The following is a 25142-nucleotide window of genomic DNA, read 5'->3' as shown; positions in this document are numbered from 1 at the left end:
GTAGTTGGCCCTGCATAATTCGAAAGAAACGACGCGACTTCTTTAGACGTGCACGAAAATCAAGGAAAATGAGCGGTCGAGTTTTGTTTGCGTTTCAACAAAGCGCGCTGTTTTCTTGAAACAAATATAATGTGCGTGAATATAAATGAGGTCGAGGTGTGTTTTGAAAAGATGTGTAGGAGTCCCTAGCGATGTTCCCTCTTCATTGCGATTGAGTTCGCTGAATTAAGCACGTTCGATGAGTTGGCTAGGCCGGCTGTGCAAGAAATACTCAAACGCACTCTCGTTACTGCATGCAGTAGACTGCCTATATGCAAAATGAGCACGCCGGGATGCCCGTTTCAAGCATGCTCTATTTTTTTTTTATAATCCTTCAACTGTTCAAAGTTTCTTGTTTCAATCTCCTTCAACAATCCAAATAGTTCCGTGTAAATTGAAGAGAGAGAAAGAAAGGTTAAGTGAAAGGCAGGGAGGTTAACCAGAAGTTTTTCGGTTTGCTACCCTGCACTGGGGGAAGGGGTAATGGGGGATAGAAAGGTAAGGAAGAGAAAAAAAAAGAGTAAGAAAAAAAAGAGGGGAAAACGCACACACTCTAGCACAGGAGCATCATAGTCGTTTAACGAGGTCGGTTGAGCGGAGAAACTTCAGCAACGCCTTCGTCGCTTTCTGGTTGGAAGCTATATATATATATATATATATATATATATATATATATATATATAAAAATATATATATATATATATATATATATATATATATATATATATATATATATATATATATAAATATATATATATATATATATATATATATATATATATATATATATATATATATATATATATATATATATATATATATATATATATATATATATATATATGTATATAGAACGTTCCGGCACTCCAAGATTGATTGTTCCGAAAGCAGCTGGTCATCGAGGCGTGCTAGCGTTGCTGAGAGCTGTTGTCTTTGGGAACTATTATGAGGACAGTGACACAGGACGTGCGCAATGGTTTCCTCGCTGCCACAGTGAGCACAGGCAGCACTGTCTGCCATTCCGATTCGATAAGCAAAGCTGTTCGTGAAAGACACTCCAAGCCACAGGCGGCACAGGACTATTGTTTCGGATCGGGATAGTCCGGGTGGAATTTGAAGTTGAAGTAATGGATCCAGACGGTGAAGGCGGGTATGCTGAAAACCGGACGTATTCCACATTGAATGCATTAGATCATGTGCGAGTGAGCGAATCTTTGACGCTGCATCGGTTCGTGATAATGGAATGGCTTCTTGCACGCCACCTTCATGAGCATTCTTTGCAGAACTACCGGAATGCTATAGCTATAGCTATAGCTATAGCTGAATGTGGTAGGAAAGATTAACACGAGCCCCTTCGATCTCCAAACAACGCTTATTTTTATGAAGGCGTTTAAGCGAACGAAACGACAAGCGCGATTCTTCAGAAACTGCGAATTTCGAGCGTGCTGGGGAACGACGTGCGGCACTGCTCGATCAGTATCGAGTTTTACCTGATACAACTAAAGCATGCTTGTAAGGGCCCGTGCGACAGCGCGAGCGATAAAATACCCAGTGTGCGTAATTATTTTTGTACATTCTTTATATAGCAGGCTATGTCTGAGTTAAGTGACACCATGCTTCTCTGCTACCTTTACTTGTTGTCTCTTTTTCCACAGTTTTCCCTTTTCCCTAAAGCCCTTTGCAACACGGGCGTTCTCATTTGGAGACGCGACTTACCTTTGCCATTTCTGTGCACTATTGGCAGAGAAGAGACCACAAAGATGGTAAATTATGTCTTCTTGTTGATTCCTTTATATTACTTCTGCTTGAAATATTTTGCGACACATGATCGCTTTCGTGAAGGCACTACCGTGTTTCGCGAGACGTTGGACGTGGAGCGTTTTGGCAGGAATTTGAAATATTTTTTTTTACCTTCTTAGGAATGCTCGCTAGATAGATAGATAGATAGATAGATAGATAGATAGATAGATAGATAGATAGATAGATAGATAGATAGATAGATAGATAGATAGATAGATAGATAGATAGATAGATAGATAGATAGATAGATAGATAGATAGATAGATAGATAGATAGCAGGTTGTGCCTGAGTTAAGCGGTAGCGTGTTTTTCTCCTACTTTCTTTTTTTTTCCTCCTCTATCCGCAGCTTCCCCTGTTCCCCTGCCTTTCTAAATCGCTCGAGGGTAATTTTTGAATAATGACATAGTCTGTTCTTGAGTGGCCGGTCATCCAAAGTTCACATCATCTACTAAACAATGTTCCAACTTCCTCGTCGATGGCTGAAGAGGAGAGGAGAGGGGAGTGGGGGGAGTTGCATTTCGACCGGCCTCCGGCAAAGAGACGACGCTTCGACTGTGCCGCCCCGCCTCGGACGTTCACTTCGCCGGCTCGAGGCGCACGCGCTCCACACAGCGCGCAAAGCGGCAGTCGCGGGCGCGGCACGGTGCCGGTCGCATCACGGTGGTCGCAGCAGCGGCGGATTTCTGCTCTCCTCGTCTCACGGATTACTCGGTCCGCTGGACTACTGCTCCAGGCTCGCTTCGCCTTCGGCGCCTGTCGCACTGTTCGTGTTGGTGGTGCACGGTGGTTGGTGGCGAGAGTGGGGAAATGTCCGGCGCGGCACTTTGCCGTCGGACGCTGCCCCCTCGTAGGGACGTAGTGAGGCCGGCGGAGCGGACCATGCGGCGTGACCGGCCGTTCCTGTTTTTGCCGGCGATGCTGCTGAGGTGAGCGAATAAGCGGAGGAGCGCTTTGCGCTCTGTTGTGTCTGACACCGCTTGCTGTCCGGCGGCGCCGCGCGTTTGTGGTCGGGCGTGTCAGTCACTGGCAGCTGCCGTCAGCCGTAAGCCGGATCTGCAGCGGCAGCTGCTGAGCGGACTCTCTCTGAGTCTGCCTCGTGGTGTAGCTTCTCTTCCGTGAGCGGATCAAGAAGCGTGAAAGGGGAACGCTAATGAAATAGTGGTTGGCACGGATGCTGTAATAATTGCGACGTGCCCCCCCCCCCCCAAAAAAAAAAGCTCATTCATTTTCACGTACTGCTCTTGAAGCCCACTAAGGCCGAGAAGCTTATTGTCATAACTTGCAATGAACTGCATCACGCCAGTTTATCGGAGACATCCAGTACGGGATAAGCACGAGCGGTATTCGAGAGCAGTGATAAAGTGGTGATTAGATTAGTAAGGATACGCGTGCCTTTTATTTCTGTTACTCTTTTGCCACAGGGACGAATTTATATTTCACGTCACAAGATACATGAACCGTTTCTGATGGTTTCTATCACATGACAGTACTATCTTGTCAAAAAGCCGTAGCGAGAGCAGTGGCAGCTGTACTCTTCAACAGGGAGATTGAAGTCCTTATCACCATCGGTCGCCACCTGCACTGTAGTGCGTAATCAGTCGCTTCTGAATGAAGGATTCACTTTATCGAGATTCGTCCTTGAAGAAGATCAGGGAACTTTTTTTCAACGCCCTTGCAATAAGATTGGTTGATTATCGCTGAGCGACATCCTCTCTTAGCCATTACACGTAAAGGGCGTGGTGGCCTCTGTTTTCCACGTGTATGCTTACGGTAAATTTATTCTTTGTTGGCCAGTACTTATGGCTATTTCTGACCGCAGCTGCGAGGAATTTAATTATTATTTTTTTTCTGCTGACCTGTTGTCTGACATACAAAAGAACGATAGAAACAGTCTCTTGGAACAACTTGTAACTTACCGGAACTTTACCGTAGTCAACGTTTACCAATGTCATCGCAATGCTAATAAGATATTGTGCCGATATTTCGCTGTATAAATTTCTCGGAACCATAATAAATGTCGATTCGGTAGTAATAGTAAGAATTTAAAGTTTTACGTCCGTAAACCACGATATGATTATGAGGGACGCTGTTGTTTAGGGCTCCGAAAATTTCGAAAACCTGGGTTTCTTTAACATGCTGCTAAATTTAAGTACACGGTCCTCTAGCATTTTCGCCTCCATTGAAACGCGGCCGCCGCAGCCGGCATACGATACTGCGACATTAGGGTCAGCAGTCGAGCACCATAACCACTAGACCATCGTGGCGGGTGAATCTCGCTTTGCACTTATCCTGATAAGACACAAGCCGGCATTTGTTGTAATGCCACCCGTGACGGTTGAGTAACTCGCTGTTCTGGTGTGACGCTCGCAATGATCTCATTGTCAGCTACTGTTACAATGTGACAGTACAAGTCTTAGCCGTGCACAATACTTCAATATCCCGATAACCGGCCTTTGAGAGCGCAGCTGTGACGCACTATCGCGGGGCTACCAATAATATAGGCGGGGTCTTATCGTATCGATAAGAGCACCGGACCAGGTACGTAGACGGGCGGCTTCGCGGTCATCTTCTGAGTGTTTAAGCGTCGGAGGTCGATCGAAATTGACATTTCCATTTTTTATCATGATTCGATGTCGTCTCTTGACGTTCGAACCGCAATCAGCTAGTCCGGGTCACTGGGTCGTACTGAAAAAAAAAGGTTGTGGTGACTAGCGACGGTATTGTGTCGCGAATATTTTAGTTTTTCGACCCGTCGTGGTAGCCTAACAGTTAACGTTTAGGAGCTGGAGGATTCGGGTTCGATTGCCGGCCACGGCATCCGCAGTTCAATGGGTGACGAAATGGAAGAACAGTCGTGGGGTTGGATTTAGGTGTACGTTAAAGAGCCCTAGGTGGTCAAAATTATTTCAGTGTCCCCCACAGAGACGTTCTCCGCAGTTCCATCGTTGTTTTGACGTGCGAAACCACAGAATCCTGCTTTTAAGCCTAGCTTTCCGTTCCTCTGAACCTATGCCGGTGTATTGCACGGCGTGAATGGCGTGGCGGGGCGCATGAAAATAGCTTATTAGAAAAAAAATCACCGTTAAAGAAATTGCTTTATTTTCACTGTTTCAGTCTCATGAAGTTAATTCGTTAGGCGGACAGAAAAAAAAACAACAAACGTTAGGAGAAAGGAAGCTTGATAGTGCGTTATCTTTGCGAGCGAAACTATAGTAACCTTTGATCGGTGCACTATGATTAGCGTGCCTCGAGTTCCTGGCTTACCATATAGCTATCTATGTACATAATTAGAACAACGAAATCTTTAGTGAAAATTAACATATATGCACTAAGAAGGTTCATTCATTATATAGCTACTGAACGTGTCTATTTCAGCCTGTGACAGTTTGATAATGCTTCTTGACTTCTTTGATTCCCGAAATGCAAAATGGAGTAACCGGCAACCTTTTCTTTTATTCAGCCGATCCATCTTGTTGCTCGGCTTGAATGTTGACTGAAACCTACCTTGAACCTAGATTCACATAAGAAAGAAACGATTACATGTTTTAGAGCTTCCAGTTAATTATTCACAAGACTGAGAGAGTGAAACAGAAAAGTTCCAAATTGCAGGTCTATCAGCGACGAAGACAGGCGCGAAATCCCTCGTAAGATTAGTCGGCGCTTTTTCTTTTTCTTTTTTTTTTGCGCTCGACCGAAAATAATGTGCTCGCCTTGAGGAAGAAAAAGAAATAAGACACGGCTACTTCTATAAAACATGAGAACAACTAGAGCTGCTTTGAAGTCGAGTAGTAAGAAAAGCAAGATCGATTATTTGAAACGCAAAACAAACAAAAAAAGTGCAATTTCGAACCCTCGCATGTAGGTCATTCGGAGAACAAACAGAAAGTGGGATGATTTTCTGGTGACATATTATGTAGGTGAATATTAAGGAGAATGACAGGCCTGCGTTTGAAGTGCGTAATTTCTCCAGTTCGCACACTGAAGAAAAAATATATTAAAAGCGGGACTTTCTAGCATACAACTAGAGAACAGCATGTAGTGACGTTTTCACTTACAAGTATGCACGAACGGTTGTTAAAGTACTGCTAGCTTTCTCTTCCATGTAGGTGCAGGGTTTGAGACACCGCACCTGAATCAGGAAAAAAAAATGGAACGCCGAGGAATATGACTGGGACAAGCGTGTATGCATGGAAAAATTCGCTTTTCGGGCCGGTGAAATGATCGATGATTCCTTGCGTCGGCCGGATGTGTACGAAACAATTCTCTCATAGCGGCAGCTGTCTCGCGCAGTACAACGCTCATTTCTCCCTTTTTTGCTCGTATAATATAAAAGAGAAATAACCATACCTTAGTGCGCTGTATGATGGCTATAACTCAAAAATAACACGAATGCATTCTGCAATGTCGCGAAGCGAGCGTACATGGGTTTCCTTTCCCGCTTATTATGAAGTTCACGCAAGCACACGCACGCATGCGCCTTTTTGTTTTCTCATTTATTTACCCTAAAGGCCAGGTATGGACATTACCAAGGGGAGGGGGGTGTAAGTCATATGAATATGCAATAATTCCAAGTGAACACGCGCGTAAGTCCAAACGTGCAATATTTGACATGAGGCCGTGCAACCAATATCTTTCTCAACCGACATCGCCATACAACAATAATACCTACGTTACACAAAAATAATCTTATATAGTCTAACTTGCATCATCAGACGCCGTAATAATTACAGTATAGAACATGGCTAGGTTAGAAAGAGTCTTCGGGGTTATTTATTTTTTTTAGTCTGAAAAGAAATATTAAGACTTCAAGTTTCTACTTTTCCGAACGCTCCATTAATAGTGTTCTTGAAATCAACATCGTCATTTACTTCAGCTACATTATACTTGAACGCAGATTAGCAAGGAAGGCATTTATATTTTTTTTAGAGTAGGAACACTCATAACAGATACGAAATAGGTACAGATAATCGCACAAATGAATTGCCAGAAAACAGCGGTGTATACGAAGCTTTCAAACACATTCCATTTACCAGAGAGATCAGCGAACGCCTCAATAATGCAATATTCAAAAGACAAACGTTGGATTCCTGCCAGACAGTAGCCAACAATGCTAGCGACGATTCCAGCGCACCGGTCGACGTGTTATGGCCGGAGGGCGCGAAAACAGCAAAAGGAAACACTACTAAATGGAAAGATACATATGGAGAAAATTCAATTCAGTTAATTTATTCAGACAATTTTATTTTTTGCCTATGTTGAAGGGACTAAAGGCAGATTATCTCTGCCTGGCTAGGGTCCCTCTGCCTATAGATTTGCTCAGGTGTAGTGCAACATAAAAACACGGAGCTTTCTTTCTTTCTTTTTTTTAGGAACACATAAGCACAACAGCAAAATTCAATGAGTATAAAGAATGGAAGACAACTAAGAACCACCCCCACCCTCTCAGCCCTTTAAAAAATACAAAGGGGAGGAGGGAAGAATGGAATTGGTATCAGAATGCTCTCCACTGAAGCGCTCAATGACAAGTCGAATAAAGTCTGCGCGAACATCGCACTACTTTCAACAGGGTCGTTGTTTCGAAAGTTACTCGTGCGAATCTTCTTTTTTACTCGTTTGTGTGCGTGAAGGGATAAATGCAACCACTTCATGGCGTAACCCTTCCCTTCTTTCATCCAGCCATGTTTCTGGTCTCATCCATTCGTACTATATCGCGTGTTGGTTTCTAGAAAGTGCAAGCAGCGTGGTATGTAAGGCTACGTAGAGCTTTAAAAATTTGTATTGCTTAAAGATATCATTATACTCGTATACTCATATATGTTTATGCTCGTGTAAATTTATTATTATATCAAATTACATATTATGATCATCATATAACTAAGTTATACCAAACATTATAGTATCTCCATCGCTAACAGGTACTCAGTAACTAAATGAGAAGTCAGTCGAGTAAAATGTGAAAAATATAGTGCTATCCCAGTCGGTGTGCGTATATTCCATATACCTATTGTAGGTATTTAAGTATATCGTGTGCATTTATTATACAAGCCCACATAATCTATATATTATTATCTTTATTACATGTTTGCTTTGTTCTTATCCTCGCCTGCTTGTGATCACCACCATCGTTTGTGCCTGCGCTTAAGGACTGCTTTCAACAATCACAACCACACCCGCTCATTTACCGAACAAGCCAGCAGCAGACGGCAAACAGCCATGCTGCCAAAGCCGGGAGGAGCGCTCAAAGAAATGTTTGCTTTTGAAGAAAACAGATCAAACAACAGCTGGAGAGCTTGAACTTTCGCACGGAGTTGTTCAGTGCAGCCTCTTCACAGATGGCGTTAAAATAGGGCGCGAGGCCGCTCTCGGCCCGCTTCCGTACTATACACAATCCTTGCATGGTGGGAAAAAAAAGCCAAATCGCTCAGAGCGCGCAGTTCGGGATTCACTTTTATGCTATTGTCTTCGCCCTCCTCCTGGTTCGACAGAAACGTTCCCAAATGCGGCCGTGCTGCATTTTGTAATCCCATTCAGCATGCCGGGGTCCCGTTTTCTTTTTTCATTTATTTTTCTAGACAAATTCTTCCTCCTTGAAATAGGTGCCGGCGCAAAATGCAATTTTACGGATCTGAGCGGGAATCGTTTCAGGCGAGCATGGAGCACCTGAACCTACGAATGGGAGGATAGCAGCAGCTATATGCGGCTACCAATTCACAGCGACTCGCAAAGCTCGTGGCGCATTGCAAGCGTTGAGAGCACAGTGCTGTATGAATAGGCAATACACGTGCGTGGAATGCGTGCTTGTGTGCGCGCCTTTTACGTACGAGAAAGTTTAAAAAAGTGGCGAGATGGAATTTTCTTTTCATTGGACCAGGCGTCGCAGGAGCGTGAATCCTTTGAATTGCTTTGGAAAGGAAAATGACAACGTTTTAGGTTTTGTTGAAGCGGAAAAAAAAAAACTAAGGTGACTGAACATTCAGCAAAATAAAATGTATCACGACAGAATGATTTCCTGCGATACAGAATCAATGAATTCACTGGCTGGTTAAGCGTAGTGTCCTACGGAGAGCAGCACTGGATCACCTCCATCGTAGAGCGATCCATGCCATATTTCATAAAAGAATGAGAGTGTTATAATACATGGCGACACAAGCAGAACTTGCATAGAGGGAATTGTTCCTTGCGTAACATGCACTTAAAACTGCGCTGTCGCTTCACGCTGTGGGTTGTCTTATAGGGACTGGGCATATGACGTCTCTTATTAATTTGGTGGAGCAAGATACACATTTTAAATTTGAGCTTAATTTTGTGATCCCAATGGTCTGCCCTGAGCCCCATCGATAATACCATGCAGTACAAGAAAAAAAAAAAGTAGCTCCACTACTGTGGATACTGAGGAAGTGCGTAGCTCGGTCACACAGCGATTCTCGTTCATAGAGTTCTCACTGCTCCCTTTACCAGCCGTCGAGGACGTTAATTTTTGAGGTAAGCGTCTATGGTTTCCCCGGCATGAGTAGAATCTTGTTAGTGAGATTCGCGAACTCGGTATGCGACATGCACGCTACTTTTCGCTGCGCTTTATCGACTTCCTGCTTATTACGGCAGTTGAGATACGTACATCGTCTGCATATAGTTTCGTCAGGTTATTTCCCCTGCAAAGATCTAGCGACGAATGCACCTGAGAAGCGGGTGAAGTGCCAGCAGGAGGAGCATTCGTGCTTTTGAACAGGCGGTGACGCCATCTCTTGAGCGGCACAGGAGTGAGGTGCATGTTTCCGAGGCGTTTTTAGCGATATTAGGTTAAATACTGTGATTACTTCTTGGTTTTTTGGTTAATTATAATATTTAGACATCGTTCTTTTATTTTAACCCGGTTTTACATGACACATGAACAGTTTTTGAAGGTGTCTATCACGTGACAATACCATCTTGTCAAAAAGCTGTAGCGAGAGCAGTGGGAGATTGAAGTCCTTATCACTATTGGTCGGCACCTGTACTGTAGCGCGTAATCAGTCGCTTCTGAATGAAGGATCCACTTTATCGAGCTTCGTCCTTGAAGAAGAACAGGGAACTCTTTTTTTTTTTCACGAACGGAGGAATCTAGGTCACCGAGCCCCTTTCGCACGCCCTTGCAATAAGATTGGTTGATTCTCGCTGAGCGACATCCTCTCCTAGCCATTACATGTAAAGGGCGTGGTGGCCTCCGTTTTCCATGTGTGTGCTTACGCTAAATTTCTTCTGTGTTGCCCAGTACTTATGGTTATTTCTGACCGCAGCTGCGAGGAATTGAACTACTTTTTTTTCCGCTGGTCTGTTGCCTGAAAAAGATGGCTGATCCCTCTGTCATAGAAATCGGTATAACACGAAAGTGAAACGTGTCATCAGAGAAGTAGTTGATCGTTTATAGTGAATCGGTATATGAGAGCCTGTACAATGTCTACTGTTGTCTGGCAGATATAGCACCGCTTGATGTGGACGCACTCACGTTTGATGTGGACGCACTCCCTCACTGACGTGGACGCACTAACGGCAATCTTCGGGCCGACGACTAACGCCCATGATCATGATTTAACATATGTGGACACCGCATATGGTGAATCTCGCGCAAATATGGCATCAACAAGCACGTAATAAACACTGATACTCGATATGAACTCCTTCAAAGCGTCGTGAAACGGGAAGAGAAACGCTACGCGCATCGTGTCTTCCCTCTAGCCTGGCCGTTAATTCTCACAGAGTGAGCGGGGAACGCGGTGCGACAGCCAGCCAGGCTAGCGTCGGAGTGCTATTTTTCGATATGGATGAATGCTATGAGCGAGGCTTGGTCTAAAGCCACCACCTCGCAGTGTGTTAAAGCGTTGACGAAATTCCCCTTTTGTTGGAAACGTTGGGACGGTCGTAGCAACGGCGCGTCTTCTTCTTTTTTTTTTTTTTTTTCGAGCCTGCCTGGTGCCACATATAGCCGCCCCGTTATAAAGGCGACGCTCATAACATCCATCTATCCATCCAAGAGCACTGTGAGAGGAAAGTGTGAAAGATAAAATGCGCGTTCATGTAGCCTCCGTTATGTGTTTGGTGGTAGCTCAGTGGGTTAAACACCCGCTTGCCATCGTCGCGGACAGAGAGGTCATGAGTTCGACTCTTATAAACGGAACTTATAGTTTTCTTTCTTTCCCATGGCGTTTATTTTGCTGGCGTATTTCCGTGACGGAAACACGTCATGAAAGTCTTGATGGACCCGGCATAAAACACTTTCGTGTTCAAAAACAGAACAAAAGAACAGTGTATTCGAACAACTTGTAATTTACTGGAACTTTACCGTAGTCAATGTTTACCGATCTCATCGTAATGCCAATAAGAAATTATGCCAATATTTTGCTGTATAAATTTCTAGGTTGTGACTGTCTGTGTGTGTGCGGTGAACACTGATGTGTGTGCGCGTATTACTTGTTGCCTCTTTCCTCCTTGCTCTCTCTATTCTTTTTTCTCCACTTCCCCCTCCCCCCGTGTAGGGTAGCAAACCGAGTAAACATCCCTGCCGTTCCTTCGATTTTATCTTTCTCTCTCTCGGCTATAATTGCAATGACCTATATTGGCTAAACGATCCGCTATGATGGCTAATGTCGGTTGTAATTGATTTCAAAATTGTACATTAGTGTTTCTTTTAAAAATCAACCGCAATGTGCTTGCCGTGTTCCGACCAGCGAAATATCATACGAGTTCTCAACATGCGTTGATGACGCACGCGTTCGGTGGCGGTGATGTTGGTGGCGATGTTTCAGAAGTAGGGAGGGGCACGAGTTTGCAGCATGCGTAGTCACACTTATATTTCACATGCAACGACTTGTTGAATTCGTTTTATACGAGACCACAGTGTGTCACGCAAGCGCAGCAGTCTTAATGCCACCGCACACCATGAATGGCGACATGCATAAACGCAGACAAGGACAAGGGGACGCCGGACGCACGTAACGAGGCACAACTAGCGACCGCTTATTGGCCCTCGTTCACAGCCAGGCGAGCTGCAGGAAAGACTGAGACAAGGGGAAAGGGGACGCTGCACGTCTGACGAGCACGACCATAAGTGACAGCGGTCCACGCAGTGCTGTCCCGTGTATTTCCTTTATCTCACTGCTACAGGCTCACAGCTCAAACGAGCGCGCCGGCGTACAACTGCTGCATGCCCTTAATTACGCCTGTGGCGTCTCGTCGTGTCTGCGTGCACTGTTCTAGTTAGGACTAAGGTGAATAGACAGTCCACGTTACTCCAAACTCCTCGTAATATCTGCACCGGGCTCCGACTTGTACAGTAAATGTATGCTCGTACATCGAGCAACACCTGTTGCTTGCAGTATATGCAGCGCAGCTTCATAAATAACAATGAGAAAAAAGCGCTTAGTGGTCTCTCTTACAAATAAGAATGCTGGACTCTAAATTAGAGATCTTCCTCGAAAAAAAAAAAAAAAAACATGCGTCATATTATGCGTGCGCCTCTTTCCCTAGTTTATTTGTTCAGTATTGAGTTTGTCGTAAAGTTTATTGTGTGGCTTTTCCGGCATGACAGGCGAGAAAGAAATGGAAGCCTGAGCGACTGTGCTTTAAACTTAACTATGCTTAACCAGCCATAGGTACTCTTGAAGCGTAGTTGCAGTTTTACGTGAGGGTGTAGCCGGTGTGTCTTGCTGCTGAGGACGGTTGTGGGGAAAGAGCTCCGAGACGTGCGAATGTTCACTAAAAATGCTGAAAGTAATTTATAAAGCGAAAGCTCTACAGGCCTATTCGAGCGAGTTTCGCCGTGTATCTACGCTTGGCCTTGAATCGAAGAACGCATGCCGCCTGACTACCAGCGTCCGCCGCCGCCCCCGCTGCTCCGACCGCTGCTAGCATGGAGGAAGGAAAATGGCTGCTAGGATGACAAACGCTGGCTCGCCAGCCGTGCCCACGTGATTAACCACGTGACTCGCCGCTCTCTGCCACGTCGGGTCAGCGGGCGAGTGCTTCTGTTCAGCCGCGGTGCCATGGTCGCGCGATGGAAGAAGGGAGCGAGGACGCTGGTCCATCTGGGCCAAAGTTGTCTGCGCAGTCCCAGCGGCGAAAGCGGCAAGCTGTGTCGAACCATCCTGCGGTGTCGTTCGGCTTGCTAACGAGTTAAAACGGAAACATGAGTACCCACGCGCCAAGTGGCAGGCTGAAACGAGTGAAGAACGGGAACTTCGATGTGCTAAACGTCAGAAGAAGGATGCAGAAAGCTGGCAGCGACGAGCTTTAGGGGCGACAATGGACGCCTCGCGTTCGACTTCGGCGACGGTTTCGGAAACTGACGAAACAACGGTACTGAGTGCTCGCCGTAAGGCACGTTGGACTAGCCATATCGTTCGGTTGGGGAACTAAGCTTCGGCTGCGAGGGTAAACAAGCTGAACCATTGCAAGTGTAACAAGCTTCCGCTTGCATAACCGGGCCTAGCCGAGCTAAGCCGCAGCCAATTCTTTTTCTCGATGTAACTTGACGAATTTGCCAAGGCAAAATGCCTAATCTGGGATCTTTCACACGGACTCGTTTATTAAGGAAAAACCGGAATTAATTAAGTATTGTAGTAACTATACGAAAGAGGTAAAGACCACGTGCTTAACGCTTGCCTCTATGCTAGCTAACCTCAATACCTTTCCTACATTAATCTGCCTAGCGTCCCAAGTTGTTGCGCCACGTATCGATCGATACTGCTCCGGAATACATGTGAGATAAGGCCTGTTCGCTTCAAGAGCAAGCCCGCGTACGATAACAGGCTGGCGCCGCGTGCATGGTGACCTATCGAGAAATGTACTCCACATACAAGAGCTATGGAGGCAATGATTCAATTGCATGTGTGTCCCTCCCTATCTAATCTGTCTCGACATAAGTAAAAGAACACACAAGAAAGCTACCCCATATGAAACTCTCTTACACGCTACACTTAACATGACATCCGTTCTGTACTTCAGGGGATAAGGAGTACAGGTAACAGTTTCATACTCGCGCATGCACGGGCATATGTTATCTCACATTTGTGAGTCAGTGCTTTTTTATTCTGAACTCTTTCAGTATTTGATTTGTTTTCGTTGTTACTGTATTTCACCATATCATCATCACCACATGTCAGCCTGCGGCTTCGTGATAAAGAATTCAACTGCCCAGCGCAATGTCACGTGTTCGATTGGCACTCGTGGCAGCCCTATTTAAGCTGAGAATGAAATATAAAAACGAATGTATATAATTAAACTCCTGCGCACGTTAAAAAAACGCAATGCTTCGAAGAATACGCCAGAATACATACGGAGTGCGTTGACGAAATCCATTCAGAGCTCTGTTCTGTCGTCGCAAAATTACTATGCAGTGCTGGGAACTAAAATACATATAAGGCCAAGCGCGGAGCGGATTATTTTACTTCTTGTCTGCATGGTCATCTCGTTCAGCTGGAATGTATTTTGAGCGCTGTTACTTATGGAAGGCCTAATTGTGCGCCTAACTTCTATTACCCCCGAAGAACAAAAGCCTCTGTTGTTTCTGACGTTTTGTATGCGTTTATACGAGCCTGAAATTTCAGCCGCACAATCAAGCACTCATTTCGTTCCCATAAAGCCAAAGATACTGACACCTTAGTAGATGCTCTCTTTTATCGTTTCCCGCTTTAGAAACAAAGAGAGCCAGTGTTTGTATTTTTGAAAACGGCTGCTTCATTTCCGTGATGTCAGGCGAACTTCACTAACGGCTTTCCGATCTGCCGGACAACAGCGGAACCGACTTCTAGTCCGGAAATTAATTTTGCTTGTGCTCCACCATACTTTCTCTGGGAGCTGTCTGGGACGCCAAAGTGCTCATTTCGGAAACCCAGCTATGCTTAGTTAATTTTGTCTCCTTTAGTTCGACGCTGCGGTGTCAGAATGAAGACATCCTCGAGATATGCAGATCAAGTTAATCCCCGCCCAAACCACAATTTAGTTAGCCTTATATGCAGTCAAGTAAGTGTTCATTGTCCTATTTTGCAGTCTGCTTTTCTTACAGTCTGTCTGTTCAGAGCATTGCTCAGGTATTTCACCGTCGTTTGCACTGGCGTAACAAGGGGGGGGGGGGGAGTTCATGCCCCCCCCCCAATTCCCGAAAACTTTCCTGGCTGCGTCCATGGTCGTTTGAGTCATTAACTGTGCTCTGCTGAGATAGCAAAAGTATTGGCGTCCTCTACGAATGCCGAGCGGATGCGCTTGCGGGGTCACTTCGAGCGTGTTATTCTCTCATTGGCTTCCATGAAGTGTCCGAATCAATGCGTTTTTACATTACCCGACGCACGAAATTATGCAGTGTCGTTTTTTTTTTCCGTCTCATTTTTTGTCCAATGCCTTGCGTATAGCTGCTACACATAATTTTCAGCCATCTGCGTACGTTCATGTGTTCTAGATGTGTCGTGCTCTAATGCGTACTGGGTTGTGGTGTAGACTATATTCTAAACATGGCTAATTAATGTCCTTCATGCGCACTAGCATCGTTAGCAACTGTTAACAGTATCTGTCAAGAAAATCGGCAAATAAACCTACACAGTCACTCATACAAAATCAACAGCATTTAACATCGACAGGGCGTACAGGATGATCAGCGGAGTGGGCGAAATTACTGAAATGTGCCCATAAATGTGTATGCAGTGAAGTCATGCAACTGCAGATAATAGACCTTTTTCAAGCGATCCCAGAACCCTCCGCGGGCGCGCGAGGCACTATGGGAAAAGGGTGTATGGCGAGCCCGCCGGCTGTTCCGTCGCTCGCTGCTCGTTGGCGCCGTGGGAGCACCAAACGAAAAAAACGCGTCGCCGCTGGTTGACTATTATTAAATCCTAAATACTACACATTTCTGAACGCACCTGCATGTATCTCTACGCATGAAATGCGAAAGGAATGATGCAGTCAGTGTAGGTATTACAGAGCGGATGTATACCGGATGTAGCAGTTCAGCGGCATGCAAGTTATCACGTGCCGATACATGCAGTCAAAACGTGCTATCGTGAGCAATGTGAGCTGGAACACCGAATTCGTATTTATTCAATGATTACTTGTTCACAAGCCGCTATGGCATTTAATGTCATAGCGGCTCGTGATCGGGTTTAACCAAACTGTATAGAGGTGTTACAGTGTGCACGTGTACAGATGATTATTTGATTTTAATTGACAAGTCATGCGCTCTATAAATAAGTGAGCACATTCTAAACGTCTTTAAAAAAATGGGATGGGACCAGAATTCACTTGCGAGATGCCTTGCTGTGATAATTTGCGGTTTCACTGCGGAGCATGTTTGCGGGTAGTATAGTCCGCGTTCAGCAAAATCGGTGCTTAATTTCGCGTCGGCGCATTCGAACATTGTTAAACGAGGAATTGTGGTGTCATGATTACGCACAGCATTGGAAAAAAAACTTGCGCACATAAGATGAGCAGCAGTTTTCAGCTGCAAAGAGGCGGGATATCCTGCGTATCGCTGTATCGGTTTGCGAAAATGTGTTGACATGGCAAAGAAAGATTAACACGGACGTCCTCCATCCGTAAATAATGAAGAAACTAGAAATATTGCAGTTATTCCACATATGTATGGGTCAATAAATGAAAATGAAATGAAAATAAGAAGTCGCGTGACCTGAAGAACGAAGGGAAGCGATGTGGGGGTGAACGTTGTGTTTGCCGCCCCAAATATGCTTAGTCGCATAGCTCGCAGGGGTCTGCGGTGGGCAAAGAAAAATGCGGTCAGAGGCATGCCTGTGTACGAGCTAACCGCAAATTTAGCTTTCTTGTCTCCACGTGTACTTCGGCTAGACTGGTCGATGTATTAATACGCGCCTCAGCGAGCATCGAAATTCATTGAATGGAGCCGTCTCATCTCGCATAGCTATGTCAGTCATGAAAATGTAATCCCATCTTCGAAAGCACAGTACTTTCGTACCATCAAACTAATCGGACAACGCGAGAAATTTCGAAGGCATATCATGTCACAAATAACGCCACACTTTGTGTCAGTCAATCTTCTCAGTCGTTACAAGACAAGGAATTCAGCTTCATTAATCGACTGTAAGCACGCGCCTTGGTTGTTTGACTTTTTGTGCCTCTTTATGACACGCGCGACGCACTCCCGTTTTTGTATATATGCTTTTTTTTTTCACTTTCACACACAAACTTTCAGTTGTGTGTGAGCACTGGATTGTGCATTTCCTTTGTACTGCTCCTTTCTTTTTTCGCTCTAAGTATTATTCCAACCTGTAGTTATAGCACCAACGAAGGTTAGTAGGCACTTATCGTTCGTTACATATAGAGTGCGAGCGACGCAATGAATGTATCTCATTTCCCCAAATCCGACTACACTTTCTAGTGTACTCTTTAAATATCAGAACCTCACACTGTACTCGTCGACAGTGTCGATGGACGTTGATTCGAAATGCATCCGCGAATCATAGACCGCTCCTGCACTTTATAAGCAACCGAGTTGTATTTTTTTTTTTCATTTATGCCGTAAGGCGCACTGGCGCCAAAAAAAAAAAAATAAAAGGTGACGCTTCTGAGCCACTCAACTGGTCCAACAGTGGGACAGATGGAAATCGTCGAGAGGCCGTCGCAGCTAAACACTGAAGTTAGTGATTGAATTGCGCAGTAACATGTTGCACCTTGCCAAATTCACTGTGTCTAAGAAGTCCTGGCACGGCGCAAGCGGAAAGCTACAGCGCTAGGCCCGCTCTCTCGTCGCGGCGGCTGCTGGGGCGTACACACATTTCCCATGAGCGCTTGCGCGCCCGTTGGTGGCGCTCGTGTGCTTGAAAAAGGTCTATTGTAGCATATACCTTTTAAATATCAATTACAAATGCGACGAAGGTATGGCTTACACATGCTCTACTATGCTGAGTCCTTATTTTTCACGCTTGCGACATTCCCAGCCATTTTTTTTACTGATACGATACTAGGAGATGGTCGTGCGCAAATAAGTCACATGTGCTTAAATATACTTAATTGCTCGGGCTGGTATAGTTTGAGACGTGCTTTAGCGCCGCTTCTGCTTCTTACTTATTTTTCCCAGTTGGCCAATCTCCATATATATGCGGCAATGAAGTGCCTTTTTAATCTTTTTTTTTCACAGCTCGATCTTCATTCACAGATTAATTACTTAGCTGCCGCAACATGTTGCACCTTGCGCAGAGCTAAGCCAGACACCTCCCGCTCTCCGTTCGTACGAATGCTTGCGTAAAAAAAAATGCAGTGCTGCGCTTGCAGTACAGCAGGTCTGTGGGACACCGGCACGAACTTTCGGTCTCGCCGTTGTATGAACGAGTTTCTATGAATAGCACGCTAAAGTAAGCCGCCGAGTTGCCAACTTCGTGTGATTCAGCCGGGCGGTCCCCACAGCGGGCGGGAGGTCAGCATCGACATTGGCTCGCCGTCGCTCTCTCTCTCTCTCTCAAATGACACCTTTCGTCGGAGACCCACGCGCGCGGCCGACTTTGAAGCGGAGCCAAGACCGCGACTTTAGCTTCAGTAATGGCGGTTTGCGTACGCCCACTGTTGACACCCGGCATGCGGACGTGTTATCTGTCACCATTTTTTTTTCCCCTTGCGTAAGGCAACCCCCGCGCCCTCGTTACAAGTTGCAACTGTCCCAGTCGGCATCTGTATCCGTCACTGTCACTTCGCAAAGATGCCCAGCTCGTTTAACGAGTGCCATACTTTGCGTCATATCACGTATATAGGCTGCTCTCTTCCACTGGTATAGTGTGCGCCACATCACGTGTGTTGCCGCAGAAAAAGGAAAGAAAAAAAATGGCTAGGGCGGAGGAAATGCACACCTCAATTTTTACTCGAAAAAAAGTGATAGGTGCCGTTACTCAAGGTGATTGATGGCTGTTCTTTCTTTTCTTGGATATATTCTACAACTCCCGTTCTTGTGACTAAGTGCACGCGAGCGAAAGAAAGCAAGGGTTATGGTATTGGGAACTGAAAATGGCTGCTGGCGCATCGCTTATCTAATGTGAAATAACTAAGAACAGTCAGGAACTAATTAGCACTTGCACTATGAAATCAATGACCAATGTGCCTACTGCAAGGTTGCGTGCTACGATGTTCCCGATTATTGAACCTTGCGAATAGTGTTTGTGTGTGTCGCGGTCCCTTTGTATGGTGCCTGCTTATCATACTGTTATCTTTTGCTGCATATGTAGAAATACGGGGTCAAGTGCAGGTTCCCTTAAGCAGTTCTTTCGGGCTGTTTCGAAATTTAGATTTGCCACTGACTGGTAAACGTTGCAAGTTCTTGTTATAACTAGCAAATTAGAGCAGCGGACTTTATTGTCCTCGGGGGATGATAAGGATTACACAGTATATTATCGGCTTACGTAAGTTTTACCTTTTTCAACCGATGAAAGAGGAAGAAAAATAATCATCTGAGAAAAAGAAGCGAAATAAAAGTCTACTCAGAGATGTATGTAATGGAAAAGCTTGGCTGAATTCATCTTAGGTTCACAATGCACCATGTAGTTCGAAAACGAGAAACAGCGGTGTCACCATTGTGACGCCTATCTTTGAAAACCATTCTGCTATTGTGTTCACTCCGGGGTTTCACTGTTCGCGTCAGAATAGGCACCATTCGAGCATTCAGAGGCAGATTACGTTCTCTTTTTTTTTTTCTTAAAGCATAGTTTAGCGTTGCCTCAAAGCGTATAGCGAGCGAACGAAAGAATGCATCTAGTTCATGATGGAGAAATTTCACGCGTGCAGATTTCGCAACGCCGTTTCATTACACGCGCCCCTTTCATTGCGCCGCTTCACTGCACACGCGCACGATTGCGCAGGCTCACCTGAAAAGTTCTATTCCACGGGATGCGCTCCATTTAGCACGCTTATTTAGAGTACATCAGACCTTGCCCTGAGAATCCAGCGCATGGAACAGACGTGCCACTTCTAGAGCATAAGCAAAGCATTGCGGCCTTCATGCGCAAGCGCTATACTCCTAGACGAAATGTTAACGCTTCAGGCTCCGCAAGAAAGTTTCTTACGAGTTGCCAATTAGCGTCAACCTTGACAAATTTGCGCCATAAAATGTAGTGAAGCTAATAACAAAGGTTAAATATTCGCGTTAACCGAACCCATGCTTGATTGTGACAGTGTTGCCCCACGCTTTATTTTTTTAAGAGCCAGGAGAGAGAGAGCACAGACACTCCATTACAGCCGGTCAGGATTGCCGCTGACTGCCAATGCAGAATTTTCTGGTTGACTGTCCACAGCTGCACTGCGTCGAAGTCAAGCAAAACATAAAATTAAATGGTGGCGCCAAGATGAGAAAAACGAATGAAGACGTTTGATTGCTACCGAGGAGGAATGGGTGAAGCAAAATAACACTTTTACTTTACTTAATTTCATTCAACTTTAGGCACTTACATTCCCATTTGGCTCAGTCGCCCACTTTTCTGTTTCTTTTTATCTTTTCCTGCTGCAGCACGTTTCGACAGTTCAATACGATCTACGTTTTCTCGTAACGTGGACTGAACTACAGCGCAAATGCGTGTCGCCATTACTGTAGCCTATATTAGTGTACCGCCTTTTTGTCTTATACATTTAAATGCGGTCACGTTGGAATAATTAAAATCACTAAAGCTGGATCGTTGGGGCTTGCAGCTGCTGCGGCAAAAGCAGATGTTTGCACTTCTGATGGTAAATGCTGGTTATCATCAGAGCTGCAGCGGCAGGAAACTAACAGTATGTGACCCTTCATTCAGGAGCTTTCATTTTTATATGCCGGTTTTACGGCGGCATGATGCTTCATTGCCGTGTTAGCTAACCTGCTGCCCATACCTGCCGTCTCCTACGTATTTGGCTGCAGAAAAAGACACTCCTGAAATGCCTCGCCATGGAGATCGGTTTTCATAACTATATATAATATAGGAAGCAATACAGTGCGTTAGTTTCTTATATTAAACTTTAAACTGACGCTGCTGGAGTTTCAAGCTTGGAACCTGTCATTTGCTTGGCGCATCAATCTTCTCGGTATGAACACGCCTGGTTCCCCCAGCGCGCGTTTGTGTTCTCTCCGTCCTAACTGGCGGCTTCGTCAGCCACTTGCACTCAACTTTATTGTGCCGCATGCGGATGGGTGTGGCATATATGAACGAATGAATGTTCTTTCCTAAGAGGAATGGTCAACACTGCGAACTGAACACGGGCTTATTTAACTCTGTTGCCTTTGCCCCTTCGTTTCCCAATTACTCTGAACCACGATGTCCATCGAATATTCATTTTCAATGTTCACCGCTGCACATCGGCGATTTTTCTAAGGTAATTCGTTTCATTACAACATTACAAAAATGCCGTTAGCGCTGCTCGGAACCGGTTATGCTAGCGCCATGGGCGGAGAGTCATCGCGCTAGTCTGAGTGTTCAGTCACTGTCACAGCTTCCTTTCAAGGTTACCGGAATGAGCTCTGTTGCTATTTCAAGTTGAAGCCGTCGACTGTGCGTGTGGATGGTGAAGTCAACGTAGGACGTGACTCCTCGTTGTATCACGCATTAGTAATTAAGCAATGTCCTTCACATATTTCATTACATGCACAATCATTCATTATTCCGCAGAATAAAGCGAAACTAGTTCAATGATCTAAAACGCTCTTATGCATTGTTGAGCCTGTCTTTAAGTCTGGCCTTCATTATCTCGTGTTTTTTTGTTTTTTTCCCCGCTTATAATGTTTATCATCATGCATTTGCATGTAGTTTTACCTTTGAGCTTTAGTAATGGTGTCACACGGGCACTTTTAATCACGATCAGGGCGATCCGGATCGCTTTTCTTAATCGCGATCAACATTATGGCCGCTGATACATGGTTCAAGCTAATCAAGATCGAGCTTTGGTCAGATGAAGTGCACCAGGTGGCGATAGTGGGCCCAAAAACTTGTAAAAATCGTGTAACACGATTTACAAATTGTTTATGAAACTCATTTTCTTTTTACATAGCATTTAGCATGCTTACGAGCGTCTCCTTTGAGCAAAGTTTTACATTTGTTGTACTTCGCATCGCGGCATCACGCATCGTCGACACTTGGCAACGCTGGCAGTCGCGCTTTCTGTCATCTGCTTTTTGCGCCAGGCGCTGCGCATTTTTGACTGCGCTGTCAAAATGAGTGCCGCAGAAAAGCGCACAATTCCTGCTCTTCTAAATAAATCTGCCAATGTCGGCCTCAAAACAGCATCTGCAAGAGCGAAAACCGAAGAAATGAAGACACGCTTGGTTTTCGCCAACACATTAAGCACAGCTGCTTCATTGGCCGGCAAGCTGGTCGTTCGTCGCCAAAGGTGGAAGTTTAATGGGAACGAGAGACGGTTTGAGATTCACCATGTGTTCACCCCTTGAGCTAAATTAAGGGGGACATATGTGCACCTACTCTAACACTCAAAATACTACTAAACATTTAAATGTCACTGTCAAAACATAGACACCTTTGCTAGCAAGGACATTCGTTCAAGAAACGCACGATCATCAAAGACTTTGTGTGCCTCTGCAAACGTGATGTCAGAAATCCATCATTCAATACAGATTTCCTTGCACTTACCTCTATTGGTGGGTGAAATACTTAATCTTCAGTTTTATTTCTGATGGCGGCCGCTCGTAACCACCCAGTCGCAGCACAGCGGCAATTTCGTTGTACACGCCAGAGTTCCGCATATGTCGCCTCAAGTCTCCCGGCCGCTCCTGCCAGCGGTCAGTTAATGTACAGGTCTCTTCGTTCGACCACAAAGTGCGCGTACGCTGCGACGTAGTCGAAAAGCTGGCGACACTCATAATGAATTTGTTTCGGGGTGCTCCAACTACTCCAACGGTGCGGCAGTTGAAGTACGTACTGAGACAATGGTCGTCTGCTTATCGTCTGCTTCTCTCATAACTGCGTAGGGTCAATACAATGTGCAAAATATGCTTAATTTTTAATAATGTTTCAATTTAAACAGTTTACATTTTTTTATATAGAAAGCTGGTTTTTTTTTAAAATATTTTTGTAGCACTATGCTCGATTTTCTTGTTTATTGTGCTTTCAACACGTCAGCAGACGTCAGCGAAATCGCGATCTGTGAGCCAGATCGCGACGCACGGATTGCGATCGTCTTGATCCCGATCGGTAGTGATCGCGATTAAAAGTGACCGTGTAGCAGCAACTCACCCGTATCGAGCTTAATCCAGATCGGCACTGATCGCGATTAAAAGTGCCCGTGTGACAGCGGTATAAGCTTCCCCGCGACAAAGAGGTGCTCCTACTTCAAGCACACAATGGTTCAATGTTCAATGCCTTGTTTTCTTGTTTTTTTTTAAATGGCGTAAGGCCCTTCTACTATGTCTACAAGTCTTGGGACCTCATTATGTAAATATCATTTTAATTTTCCATTTGTCCACCTTTGACAGCATGGCTACCACGTACGGTACCCCGCGTTTCTAACATTGCGATCCGCTACTCGCACATATATGAATAAAAGCGGAATATGTATTCGAACCCCCCCCCCCCAAAAAAAAAAAAAAAAAAAAAGGAACGCTTACAAAATGTGGCCACAGTCATGTAATGAACGTCATCCTTTCTACGGAGTAGCGTGATTGCTCTGCACCATGCTTAACCCTGCGGTCAGCGGGACTGTCGTCATTTGTCACCCCATCGCGGCAGTCAATTGCGGCCGATCAGGGCCTCACCGACTTCCGCACTACTTGCTCTCACTGTACGGAGCCGCGAATTCCGAGGCATTGACAAACTGCCTGCTCCTCTTTCACCACAATAGAGAGTCCTCCTTCCCGTCTGTCGGCTACCAAAGGAACTATGCAGCCACCCAGGAACAGAAAAAGGGGTATGACGTCTGCAGTTGACGCGAAGCAAAAGAAAGAAAAACACGGATATAACCCCTGCTCTCCAGGTCACCCCTAACACACGGCCTCGACAAAATCAAAGAAAGTAAAAGAAGACACGGCTGCTCAGTCTAGTATATGGCGAGTTAACGAACGGAGATGCGAGCGCAGTATTGACCGTAAGCGTGGTCGTACTGAGTTTGAGCGTCGTCGCACAGCGGAGAAGTAATCACGAGCGATCTTTTCTGATTGGTCTAGCTGCACGACGTTAGCTGTTGTTCTGGCGGTGTTAGTATGAATCCTCAGCTTTTTTTTTTTTTTTTTACAACAGGGTGATGCGATGCAATCAAAAGGAATAACGAACGAATAGTGATAGCTAATGGACGCATAGCAGTGTGTCAATAGGCTTGCTGGCACGCTAACTGATACCCCAGACCACTGCAGCAACATCGCTGCTCTGCAAGTATGCGTTCTGGTCTGATTGCGTCTCGCTCTCGGCGTACGAGTGTAAAAGAATGACTCATGCCAGCGCAAAATAAATGTTCCAACCGAAATATGGAAACCCAGTGTGCGGATTAGTTCGAATGAACAGGAATAGGTGTCTCAGAGAGGCTGGTCGACGTTTCGACAGGCTGACCTGTCTTTATGAAAAGCGTCTTTTCATCGTTGCCACGTTAGGTTTAAGCGGATCCCTTGCTGACGTCATGTCCCGTGTTGTAGCTGACGCTGTTTGACGCGGACTAGCCCGCTTAAAGCTGACACGCCAAGGATGACAAGGCGAATTTCACAAGGAAAGGTCACCCTGTCGAAACGTCGGCCAGCCTCTCTGAGGCCCCTATTCCTGTTCATTCAAACTAATCCCCGCATTACCTGAAAGATGCGTTTTCAAAAGCCGGCAGATCCCACGCATTGTGGGAATTGATGTAATGCGAAGCAGCCAGCAAAGAGCTGCATACATCGTCTTGTATGTCATTGAGGAAAATGCGTGTCATGGTTTTCATGTTAACTTCTATTATTTGTGTTCGTCACACAGTAACATCGCGCAATACCAACTTCGGGGTCGATCAAGCTAGACAAACGGCCGCCAGCGCCCCATGAGCGTGGCACGCAAGTCATGCTGCACATGACATACGTGTCATGACTTTCATGTTAACTCGTGTTTTTATGTTCGTCACACAGTCACGTCGCGCAAAACCAATTCCGGGGTAGATCAAGCTAGCGAAACGGCCGCCAGCGCACCATGATCGTGGCACGTAAGTCATGCTGTACATGACATGCGTGTCATTATTTTCATGTTAACTCGTGTTATTATGTTCGTCACATAGTCACGTCACGCAATACCAATTTCGGGGTAGATCAAGCTAGCGAAACGGCCGCCAGCGCTCCATGAGCGTGGCACGTAAGTCATGCTGTACATGACATGCGTGTCATGATTTTCATGTTAAC

The 25142-nt window shown here is 45.3% G+C and overlaps 1 protein-coding gene across 1 annotated transcript in view; it reads left to right on the top strand.

Annotated features, from left to right (window-relative positions):
• The first annotated feature begins 2510 nt into the window (after window positions 1-2510).
• The window catches only part of LOC119393410 (connectin), a 40556-nt gene continuing 17924 nt past the window's right edge, over window positions 2511-25142 (top strand). Inside the window, exon 1 of the mRNA XM_037660409.2 lies at window positions 2511-2766. Coding sequence (XP_037516337.1) covers window positions 2648-2766 — 119 coding nt within the window. The 5' untranslated portion in view covers window positions 2511-2647. The remainder of the gene's footprint in view (window positions 2767-25142) is intronic.

Source organism: Rhipicephalus sanguineus, chromosome 5 (genome assembly GCF_013339695.2).
Source record: "Rhipicephalus sanguineus isolate Rsan-2018 chromosome 5, BIME_Rsan_1.4, whole genome shotgun sequence".
Taxonomy (NCBI): domain Eukaryota; kingdom Metazoa; phylum Arthropoda; class Arachnida; order Ixodida; family Ixodidae; genus Rhipicephalus; species Rhipicephalus sanguineus.
Note: the sequence above shows the minus strand (reverse complement) of the source record. Positions and strands in the feature narration are given on the sequence as shown.